Here is a 16212-nt window from a genome sequence, read left to right as displayed (position 1 = left end):
ATTAACGGTTATTCTGCGCATTTCATAAGTTTTTGTTTTGGTTTATATCTAGAGACTTAACACTGTCTCCTTTTTGAAATTGCTGCATTTGATACCGATATCTCCACAGAAAAATACTAGCTTTAGAATTAGCGCCAGAGAATCAAGTTGTTCAGTGGATTTAGGGGGAGCGACCGTGCACATGCGTGGTAATGAGATTAATCATTACCATGCTACCTGTTACATCAATCTGTCCCAAACACCCTGCACTAAAATCTTTGGTTACCTCTGAGGTGGTGGAGGTCAGCATTGCTTTATTTTCAAGCAGTGCTACGCTATATGTAATAACTCGCTATTAAATATGGAGCAGCTCTGCACCAAAACTGAGCACTGAGCTACAAGTACTAATGTAAAATATAGGGAGTAGAATCTGTTCATTTTGAAAGTTTTTTCCAATTAACAGGAAGATTTTGCTTTTTACCCATGCAAAATGGTTAAAATCTTAAAATCAGCTATATTCAGTGTAGTTAAAAACAGAAAATGCATAATTGTGTCACTGAAATGAAAGCAGGTCTGATATCTCTTTACTGTACCAAGTTCAACAACAAGCTCACTTTATCTAAAGGCTTTTTAATTTTCTAGACCCTTTAAATGTGTGATCCAAATATGATAGTGCGCAGTAATTGGTCAGGTTGTTTCTATTCTAGAGATATGCCGTCAATTTTAGATCCAATGTTCACAATAAGTCATGCAGAATGGGGCTGTACATTAATGTGTGAGAATAGCAAAAATTAGTTAATTTGCACAAACTAAAATGCACTGCTCACTTACACCAATAATGTTCATTAATAGTAACTAAAGTAAAATATACTAATAACCTTGAAGTTTAATGAAAGTTTTACTAAATACATATATTTATTTTTTAAATAATGTAAATAAAAAGCAGAAATGGTAGAAGTTTATCAACTCATTACTGTGCAGCACATTCAGTGCCATTCACATATTATTAAATGCATATATAATATTATTAGTGCAAAGAAATAATAATATCAATATGTATGGTTTACTACATAATGTTAGAATACAAATTCTAAACACATAGGGTCTGATTCATTAAGGATTTTAACTTGAGAAACTTCTTATTTCAGTCTCCTGGACAAAACATGTTACAATGCAAGGGGTGCAAATTAGTATTCTGTTTTGCACATAAGTTAAATACTGCCTGTTTTTTCATGTAGCACACAAATACTTGATAGCTTATTTGTACACTGAAATTTAAAGTTGATATTTGTGTGCTACATGAAAAAACAGTCAGTATTTAACTTATGTGCAAAACAAAATACTAATTTGCACCCCTTGCATTGTAACATGGTTTTGTCCAGGAGACTGAAATAAGAAGTTTCTCAAGTTAAAATCCTTAATGAATCAGGCCCCTAATCTTTAACTTATATAGAAATGATTTAGGAAAAAGCTGAAAACAAGTTGTAATATAAATTACCTGGCCTGTGGCATCCAAGCAGCTCATGTCTGAGGAATTATCGGTGTCTTTAACCATATCTTTAAACTGGTGAAAATCCAGAGATTTCATAAAACTGAAATCTTGCTGTTCGGGGGCTGGGGGGAAGTTAGTTTGGTAATATTGTCCTTGTGTTCCTGGAGGAACCATCCTGACCTCCATGTATTTTAAGGTTCCATCTGTGTTCAAGTAAAGAGCTGGCTGATACTGATCTGTGTAGGGTTTGGATTGGGATCCAGTAAGAAAACAGCAACTACTGCTGGAATCATAACTTTCTTTCTTCAGACATTTCACCAATAATATAATGAATGTAACAAGTGAAACTAAGCTGATGGCTACTAGGGAAATAATTAGATACAAAGTCATATCTGATGGTGGTTTGGAATTTTTAAGGAAAGTATCAGATTTGGGTCTTTCCAATATAACCCCGTCTACAATACTGACCAGTACAGTGACTGTAGATGATAAAGGAGGATCCCCATGGTCACTCATAGAAATGAGAAGTTGTTGCTCTGTATTTTCTGTTTCCTGAAAACCTCTCACAATTCTGAGCTCTCCTGTATGTTTAGAGACTTGAAACACTGATGAATCAATAGGGTCAATTAGTTTAAAATCTAACCAGGCATTGTGACCAGAGTCCAGATCCACTGCAGAGAGTTTTGTCACCAAATAACCAGCAGTTGTAGATTTTGGAATCCTCTCTTGAACAATGAGATCTTCAGAGTGTTCTGGATACAGCAAGGTGGGGGAGTTGTCATTTATATCCAAGATGAATATAAATACAGGAACAGTGGAAAATAACTTTGGAGATCCAGAATCTTCTACCTTTATGGTGATTTGTAAAACCTGGATGTGCTCATAGTCAAAGGAGCGCTGAGCATATATATTACCATTATTAGAATTAATGTAAACAAAAGAAGATACAGAGGAAGCATCTATCTCATTCTCAACTATAGAGTAAACCAGATCAGAATTAACACCCTCATCTAGATCAATAGCAGATACTGTACATAGAAAAGTACCTGGGTCACTGTTTTCCTTAATGAAAGCATTATAAGTAGACTGTGTAAATGTCGGTGCATTATCATTAATATCTGACACACTGAGAATAACAGTTGTCTTACTGTACAGAGGAGGAGACCCTAAATCAGCAGCAGTCAGATCAATAGTGTATTGGGATATTTTCTCTCTATCCAGATTCCCATCTGTGACCAATGAGTAACGATTTTTCATAGGTCTGATTTTAAAAGGCAGATTAGGTGACATATCCAGTTGTATTTCTCCATTCTTTCCAGAATCCTTGTCTCTCACATTAATAAATCCAACAACAGTTCCTAGTGGTGTATTTTCTGGAATGTCATTTACCACTGTGGTAAATGTAATTTCTGGGGAATTGTCATTTACATCTTCTATTTCTACCTGAACTAAGCAGTTCCCTTCTAGTTTGGGAATCCCTTTGTCTACTGCCTTAATAGATAATTCATAAAAATTTGATTCCTCAAAATCCACCATTCCATGACTATAAATCTCTCCACTGTCTTCATTCAAAGCAAATAATTTTCTGGCAGATTTAAATGTGTTATCATCAAAGAAGTACTGAATTTCCCCATTTGCACCATCATCCAGATCTGTTGCATTTAATTGTAATAGAACTGTTTTTAAAGGAAGATTTTCCTTTACTGTGATTTTATAAACTGATTGATCAAAAACTGGTGGATTATCATTAATATCTAATACATTTATTGTTATGTGACAGGACCCTGATCTGGTTGGTTCTCCTCCATCAGTAGCTGTAAGAATAAGACTATGCTCTTTTTTTTCTTCTCTGTCTAAAGTCTTTTCTAATATCAGCTGAGGAACGAGAGTTCCGTCCTTATGATTCTTCACAGATAATGAAAAATATGAATTTGTATTTAATGTATACTGACTAACACCATTAACACCAACATCTAAATCCTCTGCAATCTCTAAAGCAAACCTTGCTCCAGGATTTGTAAACACTTCTGTAATCTCAATAGTGCGATTATTAGATAAGAAAGTAGGGGAATTATCATTTATATCCAGAATTTCTATTTCTAGACTGAAAAACTCCAAAGGATTTTCAGCAGCTGCCTCTAAATGCAGCAAACAGCTCAGCCTAGATCCACAGAGGTTCTCTCTATCAATCCTGTTATTCACAGTCAAACCTCCATTTCTCTTGTTTACAGCAAAATATTTGTGATCATATTCAGATGTCAAATGTAACCTGCGCTGAGAGAGCTCTGCACGCTTTAGACCCAGATCCTGAGCTGCATTTCCTACCAATGTCCCTGTCTCAGACTCCTCCACAATAGAATAACGAAGCTGCCCAGAGACCCAGCCCCAGCTACAAAGGAGAAAGGAAATCACTACTTGCCATTTCCAGCACTGAAAGGAGCCTCTGATGTCCATATCTTAAATGATTTTCCTGATATTTGATGTCATATAGGTTCTCTATTATCCAAAATGCATGTAGGTTATAAATTCATTGTTCCATCCCCCCAGAAAATCAATCCATCCATAGAAATAAAACATACACATCGGAGCAGCAGCTCTTCTTTGTGTGCGAGGAGAAAGATGGGCGGGTGAATCACTGAGCCAGGGGGAGGAGAGTGTGGAGCTGACATTAGCAGATCCATTACTATAGTTGAAATAAACGTTTAGATGACAAGTCTGCCCTCTTCTGGTCACTAATGATAACTTCATATCCAACAAGCACAAACATATCACTAATTGATCCATTTAGTATTTCCATTTTATAGTTTATCCTAAGAAAGTTTAATTTCCTTTTTTTTTTTTTTATCACTATATCAAATAGGAATTTGTTTGCATCTACTGTTGTTTTAAAAAAAATACTATTTTGCAACATTGGTCCTTAACATTTCACCAAATTAACACTGTGACCCCTTGTTCTAGTTTGAAGTTTTGATATTCCTTCCATCCTGAACCTTAATGAAACCCTTTGCATTTGTACAATCTATGTACTTAAAAGTTTCTATCCTGTTTCACCTTTATTTTGTTTCTTCCAAGCTGTATATATTAATCTTCACAAATTTTTTATTATATATTTCACTTTAGACCCTACACCATTTTTAGTTGTTTTTGGCTCTTCTCCAGATTATCAGTATCTTTCTTACCACGTTTCACTTCCAGCTCCAAGACATTTCCTGCGCTGCTCCCCATCTCTGGAAACCTCTCCCCCAGTTTCCAATGCATCAAACGCTCCCTAAAAACTTGTTTTTTCACTGAAAAACTAGCGGCACTTTTATATTACTGTAATGTAAAATTTTCGTGAACTTTTGTTTATGTGAACTGTGTCTACCCTGTTTGTACCACTGCCATGTACAGCAGTGTGAAACAGTGAGTCAGCTTATAAATAATCTCTAATAATAATAATAATAATAATAATAGTCTGTGTATGGGGCAATTAAATACTGTACGCACAGATTGTGTAGGTATATGCCTATACATGTATCCTTGTTTTCATTATTCATAGTTTGCAAGAAAATTTTAAGTATGTTCAAAACTAATCATTGATAGATATGTCTTGAAAGTGATAGATGGTTGAAGAAATATTTTCAACAAAAACTATAAAATATTTGATTATTTACACCTTATTTTCAAATGTGGAAATCAATCCTTTTTCGTCATAACAATTGTGGTATAAAATGTAAAAAAAAAAATTGTGCTGACATATGAAAGTTTATATTAGTTATCATATTTTATAAAATATCGGAATACAAAGTTCTTTAAACTATTAGAAAATAAGATATAAATTATTTTTTTGCTATTTTACAAAAAGAAAATCTATTTGAGAACATCCCTCATTGCATTTAAGTCTCACACATGGTGAATGAATTCATGATGCAGTCCTGATATGCCAAGTAACTATTGCCTATGGGAGAGTCTGCTCAGTTACATTGGAATAATGTTATGCAACTGATCAGAAGGTAATGATAATCTTCCATTTATTGAGATTAATCTCAGACCATTATGACATGTTTAGTATAGATACATATATTATACGATGTAGACACTGAGGAATGTAAGCAGTTAAAGTATAGTTATTAAATAAGTTGCAGAGTAAGTATAACACAATGTAAACATATTTACTTATGACTTCAATGAAGGACACTGCTCTCTCAAAGTGCAGAGGATAGTACAGTTGGGTGGGCACGGAAGTGAGCTCATAGGCAAGTGACATGTGCTGATCATACCTGAGCATAAAGACAGCTACACATAATTATATTGTTATACTGTCCATTAAACATTTACCAAAATTTACTGATATGTTTCTCTACAAAATATGTTTCAATTCAATATGCGACAAACGATTTTCAGTACAGTGTAAACTAATCACATGTTTATCCCTTGTAAATATACAATTATGCACATATTAAATATTCCAACATAAACAGTGGCGCCATATAAATAAATGGTGATGATGATGATAAATTTATATACATGGCTCAGATATGCAAAATTATGTTGTATTATTACATTATTTTTAGGAAATATTTCAAACTATAAAAACAAGGCCAAATGCCTGGCTTTATAATTTTTATAGACTTCAAAAAAGCCTCTTGTCTCAAAAAGGGTGCTGTATATTTCCTTTATGGAGAAGATCAGATCACATAATGATATCGGAGTGCCATCATGATGTTTTTCAATAGTCCAAGCAGTAGGATAAGTTACGTTATGGCCAGCTAGTCAAGCCGGTAAGAAGCCACGGGTATCATGCAGTGGACTAACATCATACACAGACTATGAAAAAACACTGTCTTCAGTGACATCTAAATCACATAGAAGAGGACCAAAGAGTTGAAATCAAAAGAGAATGTCCACTTTTGAACAACCTCTTCTTAATCAGTCCTGCACTTTAGAGAGATTTCCCTACTAGAAATGCTTAATTATTTGAGCAAGCACGAAATTTGATACAACAGGACGGTTCAATGGCCTCAAATTTGTTCATGGTTACTCATAATTTGACGGCAGTTTGTTTGTGGATCAACCTAAACACAGTCATCGAAAGTGATAGATGTATAACAAGAGCGTTCAAACATTGAACACGCACTTTAACACTTCGACATTTTAATAAGTACATATTACACCTACATTGAACGCATTCCATCGACACTGAACACAATCATAATGTACAACTTTCAAACTTGATCAGTTCAAAAATATCCCACATTTGTTTGAAATTTTGCTTTGATTTGACAAACTAGTTTAAATGGCTTGAGCCTTTCTAATTCCATAGTACTTTTTGCAGGCTTTCTCCACTACACATGTAGCACTTCAAAAGATCTTTATGGCCAAGCTTGTGTAAAGATGTATTGAAGCACTTTGGACAGACTGAATCATCCAGCACTAAGAACTTTGGCAAAGACGACTTTCTGATTCAGTAATCAATGTTTCCTCACTGGGCTGTAGATCTATTTGCTATATCTACGGATCAAAGTAGGATGAGGTCAGGAGTACTACTTGTTGTCTACAACTGTTTTAAAATAAACACTGTATGAACAGAATTTCTATTTCTTTGCTGTAGGTTCTACAACTGTAAACAAGTTATACTTGATACTACCTATACAACATACAATCATTTAAAATATTGTTTCACGGTACAATATTGGGCATAGAAACTATAAATCAATTGAAATACATAAGTATACACCACTTGACTTTGCTAAAAATAATTTTTACAGTGAACATTTTATAAACTGAAAGGGGCTACAGGCAAAAATACATGCTCCAGGAATTATTATTTTATATTTGTATAATCAGCTCATGGATTACTATTTTGGCTATTTGTAAAATCAAAGGGATTTCTGTGTCAAGACAGATATGGAGGAAAGTGCAGCACTTCAACTCTCTCCTCTATATCTGCAGTCAGACAGCAGTTTGCATGACCAGCCGGTGAATATATGGTTAGAGGCATTGGGGTGGAGCACATGCATGGTAATGATTACCCTGCAGTCTGATGGATTGCTATGGCCCAACATCCCTGTTCCAAAATACAATAGTGAAGGTCATCTCAGCTTCATGTTTGAAAAATACAAAATAAATTACAAATGGTGCTGCTCTGCACCAAGAATAGAGCACTGGGCCTCTAGGTGCAAAAGGAAAGTATATGGAATACAAAATGTTAATTTTGAAAGCTCAAGATACAAATACATATGCTTGTATTTTCTGTTTCTCATTGCATATAAAAATAATAAATGATAGCAGTCGCAACTAATTTCAGCACATGGACAATTCACAAATGATGTAATGCATATATAAGATTAGTAAAAAATAATAATAGGAATATAGATTTCCTATTAAGTACAATTAACCTTGAAAATCCAAACACACCATATTTAATTTGTATGGAAATGTATAAAGATAGAAAGGATAAATTCTAACATAGGCTTACCTTGTCTGGGTCATTCAAACTGCTCATATCTGAGGAATTATCGGTTGCTTTAACCATATCCTGAAACTGGGGGAAATCCAGTGGCTTCATAACACTGAAATCTTGCTGTTCTGAGGCTGGGGAGAAGTTAGTTTGGTAATATTGTCCTTGTGTTCCTGGAGGAACCATCCTGACCTCCATGTATTTTAAGGTTCCGTCTGTGTTCAAGTAAAGAGCTGGCTGATACTGATCTGTGTAGGGTTTGGATTGGGATCCAGTAAGAAAACAGCAGCTACTGCTGGAATCATAACTTTCTTTCCTCAGACATTTCACCAATAATATAATGAATGTAACCAGTGAAACTAAGCTGATGGCCACTAGGGAAATAATTAGATACAAAGTCATATCTGATTGTGGTTTGGAATTTGTGATAAAATGACCAGATTTAGGCATTTCTACCACAACCTCATCTGCTACATTAATAAGTACAGTGACTGTAGATGATAAAGGAGGATCCCCATGGTCACTGATAGAAATGAGAAGTTGTTGCTCTGTATTTTCTGTTTCCTGAAATCCTCTCACAATTCTGAGCTCTCCTGTATGTTTAGACACTTCAAACAAATAAGAATCTATGGGGTCAATGAGGTTAAAGACTAACCAGGCATTGTGACCAGAGTCCAGATCCACTGCAGAGAGTTTAGTCACCAAATAACCAGCAGTTGTAGATTTTGGAATCCTCTCTTGAACAATAAGATCTTCAGAGTGTTCTGGATACAGCAAGGTGGGGGAGTTGTCATTTGTATCCAAAATGAATATAAAGACAGGGACAGTGGAAAATAACATTGGTGATCCAGAATCTTCTACCTTTATGGTGATTTGTAAGACCTGGATGTGCTCATAGTCAAAGGAGCGCTGAGCATATATATTACCGTTATTGGAATTAATATACACAAAAGAAGATACAGAGGAATCATCTATGTCACTCTCAACTATAGAGTAAACCAGATCAGAGTTAACACCCTCATCTAGATCAATAGCAGATACTGTACATAGCAATGTACCTGGGTCACTGTTTTCCTTAATGAAAGCAGTATAAGTAGACTGTGTAAATGTTTGTGCATTATCATTAATATCTGACACACTGAGAATAACAGTTGTCTTACTGTACAGAGGAGGAGACCCTAAATCAGCAGCAGTCAGCTCAATAGTGTATTGGGATATTTTCTCTCTATCCAGATTCCCATCTGTGACCAATGAGTAACGATTTTTAATAGGTCTGATTTTAAAAGGTAAATTAGGTGACATATCCAGTTGTATTTCTCCATTCTTTCCAGAATCCTTGTCTCTCACATTAATAAATCCAACAACAGTTCCTAGTGGTGCATTTTCTGGAATGTCATTTATGCTTCTGGTAAATGTGATTTCTGGGGAATTGTCATTTACATCTTCTATTTCTACCTGAACTAAACAGTTTCTTTCAAGTTTAGGAATCCCTTTGTCTACTGCCTTAATAGATAATTCATAAAAACGTAATTCTTCAAAATCCACAATCCCATTGAGATAAATCTCTCCACTGTCTTCATTCAGAGCAAATAATCTTCTGGCAGATTTAAATGTATGGTCACCAAAGAAGTACTGAATTTCCCCATTTGCACCATCATCCAGATCTGTTGCATTTAATGTTAATAGAACAGTTTTTAAAGGGAGATTTTCCCTCACTGTGATTCTATAAACCGATTGATGAAAGACTGGTGGATTATCATTAATATCTAATACATTTATTGTTATGTGACAGGACCCTGATCTGGCTGGTTCTCCTCCATCAGTAGCTGTGAGAATAAGACTATGTTCTTTTTTTTCTTCCCTGTCTAAAACCTTTTCTAATATCAGCTGAGGAATGAGAGTTCCGTCCTTATGATTCTTCACAGACAATGAAAAATATGAATTTGTATTTAATGTATACTGACTAACACCATTAACACCAACATCTAAATCCTCTGCAATCTCTAAGGCAAACCATTCACCAGAAATTGTAAACACTTCTGTAATCTCAATAGTGCGATTATTAGATAAGAAAGTAGGGGAATTATCATTTATATCTAGAATCTCTATTTCTAGACTGAAAAACTCCAAAGGATTTTCAGCAGCTGCCTCCAAATGCAGCAAACAGCTCAGCCTAGATCCACACAGGGTCTCTCTATCAATCCTGTTATTCACAGTCAAACCTCCATTTGCCTTATTTACAGCAAAATATTTGTGGTCATTTTCAGATGTCAAATGTAACCTGCGCTGAGAGAGCTCTGCACGTTTTAGACCCAGATCCTGAGCTACATTTCCTACCAATGTCCCTGGTTCAGTCTCCTCCACAATAGAATAACGAAGCTGCCCAGAGACCCAGCCCCAGCTACAAAGGAGAAAGGAAATCACTACTTGCCATTTCCAGCACTGAAAGGAGCCTCTGAAGTCCATATCTTAAATTATTTTCTTGATATTTGTTATCATACAGGTCCTGTATTATCCAAAAGGCATGTAGGTTACATATTCATTGTTCCATCATCCCAGAAAATCAATCCATCCATAGAAATAAAACATCCACAGGGCTCTCATCGGAGCAGCAGCTCTTCTTTGTGTGAGAGGAAAGATGGGCGGGTGAATCACTGAGCCAGGGGGAGGAGAGTGTGGAGCTTACATGAACAGATCCATTACTATGGTTGAAGTAAACGTTTGGATGGCAAGTCTGCCCTCTTCTGGTCAATAGTGATAATTTCATATCCTTCAACTAGACACAGTGCAAACAAAACATGGAATATCAAAAGTAGATAAAGACCATTTGGTCCATTTAGTCTTTTCATTTTACTTATTAATAGTTTAGTGTGTTCTGACGTAGTTTCAGAACAATCCTCTATTTTTGCCAAGGAAGCTTGAATTAATTTACTTTCTTTTTACAACTATATCATTCAGGAGTTTGCACCAAGTATTTACAATTTTTTACTGAAATATTATTTTCTAATATTATTCCTGAAATTTCCACCAAGTTACCACTGTGCCCCCATGTTCTAGAGTTTATTGATTTTAAATTACTCCCCTTCTGGAGTTTATTATAAAAACCTCTGTATCATATTTGTAATGTGCTATAGAATTTGATGCCACTATATAAATACATTTTGATTTTGATGATATTTAACTTTCTACTAATAGATATTCTAGAAAGTGGTCGTAATGTTAAAATATAATATTTTCAACAAAAAATATAACATTTTGTTTTATTTACACCTGATTGTCAAATGTTGAATCAATGATTTTGATCACTGTACTGCATTTATTAAATGTCAAAATTATGTCTGCATTTCAGTTTTACATTATTTAGATTTTATATTCTATACAGCATAGGAATAAAGTTCTTGACAATGAAAATAAGACAATAAAAATTAAAGGGTTTTTTGCTATTTTATCATAATAAAACCTATACCAGTATTTTCAGTACATCCCTTATTGAATATAGAGATAGGTGAATCGATTTGGATTTCAGAGATTCCTACGAATTTATTCCCAAATCTGAACTGATTCACTAAAAAATACAGATTGGGAAATCAGACAGCAACAACAAATTAAAAAAAAGCCCTTTTAAAAGAATCCTACAGCTTTTCTTATACTCATTCATCATGGACTGTTCTAAGGGAAGCCCTGATTGACTCCTGTGAGTTGTGGTCCAGCCTATAGAGTGCACACTGCATTTACTACATAGCTGTCACAATAGCACAACAGCATAATTTGACTCTTTTAAATATAACATACATACTACCTAGTTAGCATTAGTGTCCCTATCTATTAAAGTATAATCATTTTGTAGTTTTTTTTTTCATTGTATAAATTGCCTTTACCTTCACACAATAACTGACGCAAATACCCAATGTTTTTCTGTACTTGCCATTAGTGCCGTTAGAAATACAAATATGCAGATTTCATCACAGTTTGTATACTTTGCTTTCAAATTGTGAAAAAACTAATTTTGGAAGATTCATTCATCTCTAATTGTATCAGCATAAGCTTGCTTAACTCTTTAATGGACAATTTAGTTATAGATGCTAGGTACCCATATATCAGATTTTATATTACAAAAACACAGATTTCAAGAAAAATCATTTTGTAATTACTGTAGTTTTTGTTTCTGAATAACGTCAGAGACGCCATATATCATTCAGCGCTTTAAAGGGAATAGTGCAGTCTGACATGTTCTGTATAAATGTATATGTTCTAAAAAAAAATTGAAATAGACATGTAAGCATTTCAAGTATTGTTTCATAGTATGTTGCTTAGTAAGTATAACATAATTTAAATTGAAAGCTATGCAGTACTTAAATATGATGCTAGTCTATGTGTATTGGGGCTGTGTTCATCCCGTGAACATACACATTAGGTAAAATGAACTTTGGGATCAGGACGCAAATCTGACATCACTACACATTAAAACAGAATTCTGCATGTAATTTATATAAATAAATCAATATACAATAATAATGATTGGGTGAACATCATCTGCAATAATAGAACAACCATTCACGATGAACCTATATGGTCAGATACTGCATTTGGTTACACGTAGGACTAAGTGGCTAAAACATCACAATAATGGTTTGATAAATTAAGGTGATTATAAACATATAGCGATTTAATATACCCGTGTATGTATAAAAACACCTGACATCTAGATACGTTAGGCTGTGTACACGCTATAGTGTTTTCAGCTGATTATCGGGCCAATCACCCGATAATCGAGTGTTCGTCCCATTATCACATTAGTGTGTACGCTCCAACGATGAATGAGCATTGTTCCAAAGCACATAATATTGTTTCATTTGATATGTAAGGTGTACTAAAAATCTCGTTCATCGAAGGAACGACATTGTTCCAATCCTGCAGTCTGTATGAACTCACAATCAGGATCTCCATAGAGTTTACAGAGTCATGATCTCTTCATCTGCTGGTTATGATAGATGAAGAGTACAGATCTGACGGTAAATCATGTAAAACATGTATAGTGTGTACACATGAATCGGCATGCTAATTGGGACTTTTCAGTCGTTGGTAAAATCGTTATACATAACACACATCGAGAGAACATTTCTGTAGTGTGTACCTAGCCTTACTCGATGCTGTGAACTCAGTGTAGTACTATAATACACTGATAAAGTATTGAGACAAATACTGCTTTGATTGTTTAGGAAAATCAGATATTTTATTACAACATCTAATTAAATACCATAACCTAGCATTCTTTACTATCAATCTGCAAACATTTTATGACAACTGTAAAAGTATTATCTAGAACTAGTGACCTGATATCTATTGATCCTTGTGCTACTTAATGTGAAATCTAATGTGAAATTTATTAAGATTAATCCCTAGTAGAAGAATAGCGGTTCTCTTTCAGCATGCAAATATTTAACGATATTTGAAATCTAATTTCGGAAAGCAGGTACGATCTTGGACGTAGAAATAATAAATGCTAAACTTTGAGCTTTATAGTACCTACAAATAAATATATAGATACTTACCATAGTTCACTCACAAGCAAACACAATTAGGTAATGATCATACTTTAAATCGTAGATACAGAGTGCTACAGCATAGATCCGCTAGACATAACAACTAATGAGATGCTGAAACACTTTTTTGGTATCTGATTTGTAGAGTAAAATACTGACAAGCATCTTGTCATCAGCATCATCATCATCTATTTATTTATATAGCGCCACTAATTTCGCAGCGCTGTACAGAGAACTCATTCACATCAGTCCTGCCCCATTGGAGCTTACAATCCAAATCCCCTAACATACACACACACACACACACACACACACACACACACACAGACCGAGAGAGACTAATGGCAATATAATAGCAGCCAATTAACCTACCAGTATGTGAGGTTTTTTTGGAGTGTGGGAGGAAACCGGAGCACCCGGAGAAAACCCACACAAATACAGTAAGAACATACAAACTCCACACAGATAAGGCCATGGTTCGGAAACAAACTCATGACCCCAGTGCTGTGAGGCAGAAGTGCTAACCACTAAGCCACTGTCTTGTCTTACAAAAATTATAACTTAAATAATTTACCTGTTCATCACGCAAATATCAGCATCAGCTTAGGAAATCTACACAAGAAATCTATTAAATTACGGCTCTACATTTAATACAATTTGGATTGATGCGATTAAACAGTAATACAAAGCAAACTACAATCCCTATATGCTGCTCTCTGATTTGGTGTCTACTTATAAACTATAGGATTGACGGGCACACAACAAGCAGGGCAATTAGATAGATGAATGAGACATATGATTATGTAGTTGTAGCACAACAACAAAAACTACAACGAGCTGAAAGATGAAAGGAATTCACTAAATATGAAGCATAAAGAGTATATTTGATTTAAATAAATTGATGAATTAAACACATTAATGTAAAATTAACATAATTTTGTCCGGCCTGTCTCATGGGTCTGTAGTTAAATAAATTATGTTTTAATTCTTTAAACTAACTTTAGTGGATTTGAGTGCTTAATTTTAAAACATTTCGTTTTAGTTGTAAATTGGCCTAAAGCTAATGTTCAAAGAGCCCCCTCTCTTACTACCAGACAAGATAATAAGATAAAAAACAGCAATAGAACTATATAACAATAAAATTGATTGGCAAAGCACGGGTGATAGAGGTTAATTCATTTTTGTTGTGGAAAAATATACTTAACAATTTAACTAAATTCAAAATATAACAAGTTGATGACCATAGAAATGTGGTCATGGGCAGGTGACAGATTCTGCTGTAAAAATATAAGCAAATATTATTTCCTTACATTGTACAGTTTACAGAAAATTTATCTATAACATATTTATGTACAATTTATTATGCGACAATGTATTTTAAATATAGTGTAAACCTTATCACTTAAAAAAATTATTGAACTATTTAGGTATTTGCGTACGCGGGAACCTATCAGATTCCATTATCTGTGACTATTCATCTCTTTTGAACAAATTTACTTCTCAGACAAAAATGTGGGCTAATTATGAGGTCTCGTGGTTGGGCAGGATAGCGCCAGTAAAAATGATGCTTCTCCCTAAAATACTCAACCCTTTTAGACCCATTCCCTACTTGGTTCAACACCATTTCATTAATACACTTTATGGTGTAGCCCTGGCTTTCTTATGGAGTGCCAAGCACCCCAGACTAACGAAAGAAAAAATGTCAAGATCTAAGCTGAAAGGTGGACTTGCTGCACCTAAACTTGAATTTTATCAGCTTGCCCGTATGCTAGGTGAGATTAGGGACTGGCTTGCTCCTGACCCGATTAAACCATGGGTTACTATTAAGAAGCATTCTCCCCACTCTTTTCTGGAAGTTCTGTCATGGGGTCGATGTGAAACAAGACCTGTAGCAGCCCCTACTTTACAATTGTATGTGACTCTCTTACAGCTTGGGACAAAATGCTTCCGTTAACCCCTGACTTTACTCTCCTGTCTTCTAATATATCAATTATTGGTTTATCTAACTTGATCCCATACTTACATTGGCATGAACACGGAATCATTAAGCTTCTTCACCTATGGATTGTAAGCTAGCGAGCAGGGTCCTCTTACTTCTCTGTATGTATGTATTACCCAGTCTTGTTTGATTACTGTTTGTTCCCAATTGTAAAGTGCTATGGAATCTGCTGGCGCTACATAAATAAATGTTGATGATGATGATCACCTTTTTGATGGTGAAACACTGTTTTCTTTTTCCCATCTAAAACAAATAATATAATGTTTCAACCCACGATTTACAAATACTTACAGATCCGACACTGGATCCAATCTCAAGTGTGTTCCTTACACACCCTGAAAGCCCCCTCCTTCTATTTGACTACATTTGTCCCCACTTAAACGTGCAGGTTGCATGTCCTCATGGTACACAATCCTCCTTTCCTCTATACAAGTTGAAAAACTGACTATACACCTCCAGTGGGAACCCATTCTCCAATTGTCCTGCGTAAGAATGGGAGAATAATTTTCCAAACATTTCTAAAATGTCTAAATGTATTAACCACTCCGAAATGCTAGTCAAACTTATTTATTTGACACCACCTGAGAAGATTCATAAATTTATGCCTAATGTTTCTAAATTTTGTTGGAGGAACTGTAGTGAGGTCGGACCTTGCTTCAAACTTTTTGGAGTTGCCCAAAGATTTAAACCCTTTTGGTTTAAAATCTTTGATTTAATAAACCAGGTCATAAAAGTCACTTTGACCTTTTTACATCATTGC

General features: G+C 34.9%; 1 protein-coding gene across 17 annotated transcripts in view; it reads right to left on the bottom strand.

Moving 5' to 3' along the window:
• LOC142152884 (protocadherin gamma-A4-like) overlaps positions 1 to 16212 on the bottom strand; it is a 445481-nt gene that overhangs the window by 178043 nt on the left and 251226 nt on the right. Inside the window, exon 1 of one of the 17 annotated variants that reach the window (XM_075209955.1) lies at positions 7929 to 10680. The exons of 15 other annotated variants lie outside the window; for them this stretch is intronic. In XM_075209955.1, coding sequence (XP_075066056.1) covers positions 7929 to 10376 — 2448 coding nt within the window. In that variant the 5' untranslated portion in view covers positions 10377 to 10680. Of the gene's footprint in view, positions 1 to 1477; positions 4069 to 7928; positions 10681 to 16212 lie in introns of those variants that run through there. One more of the 17 variants, XM_075209958.1, reaches the window with a different exon arrangement.

Source organism: Mixophyes fleayi, chromosome 4 (genome assembly GCF_038048845.1).
Source record: "Mixophyes fleayi isolate aMixFle1 chromosome 4, aMixFle1.hap1, whole genome shotgun sequence".
Taxonomy (NCBI): domain Eukaryota; kingdom Metazoa; phylum Chordata; class Amphibia; order Anura; family Limnodynastidae; genus Mixophyes; species Mixophyes fleayi.
The sequence above is the reverse complement of the archived record's forward strand: the minus strand, read 5'-3'. Positions and strand labels throughout refer to the sequence as shown.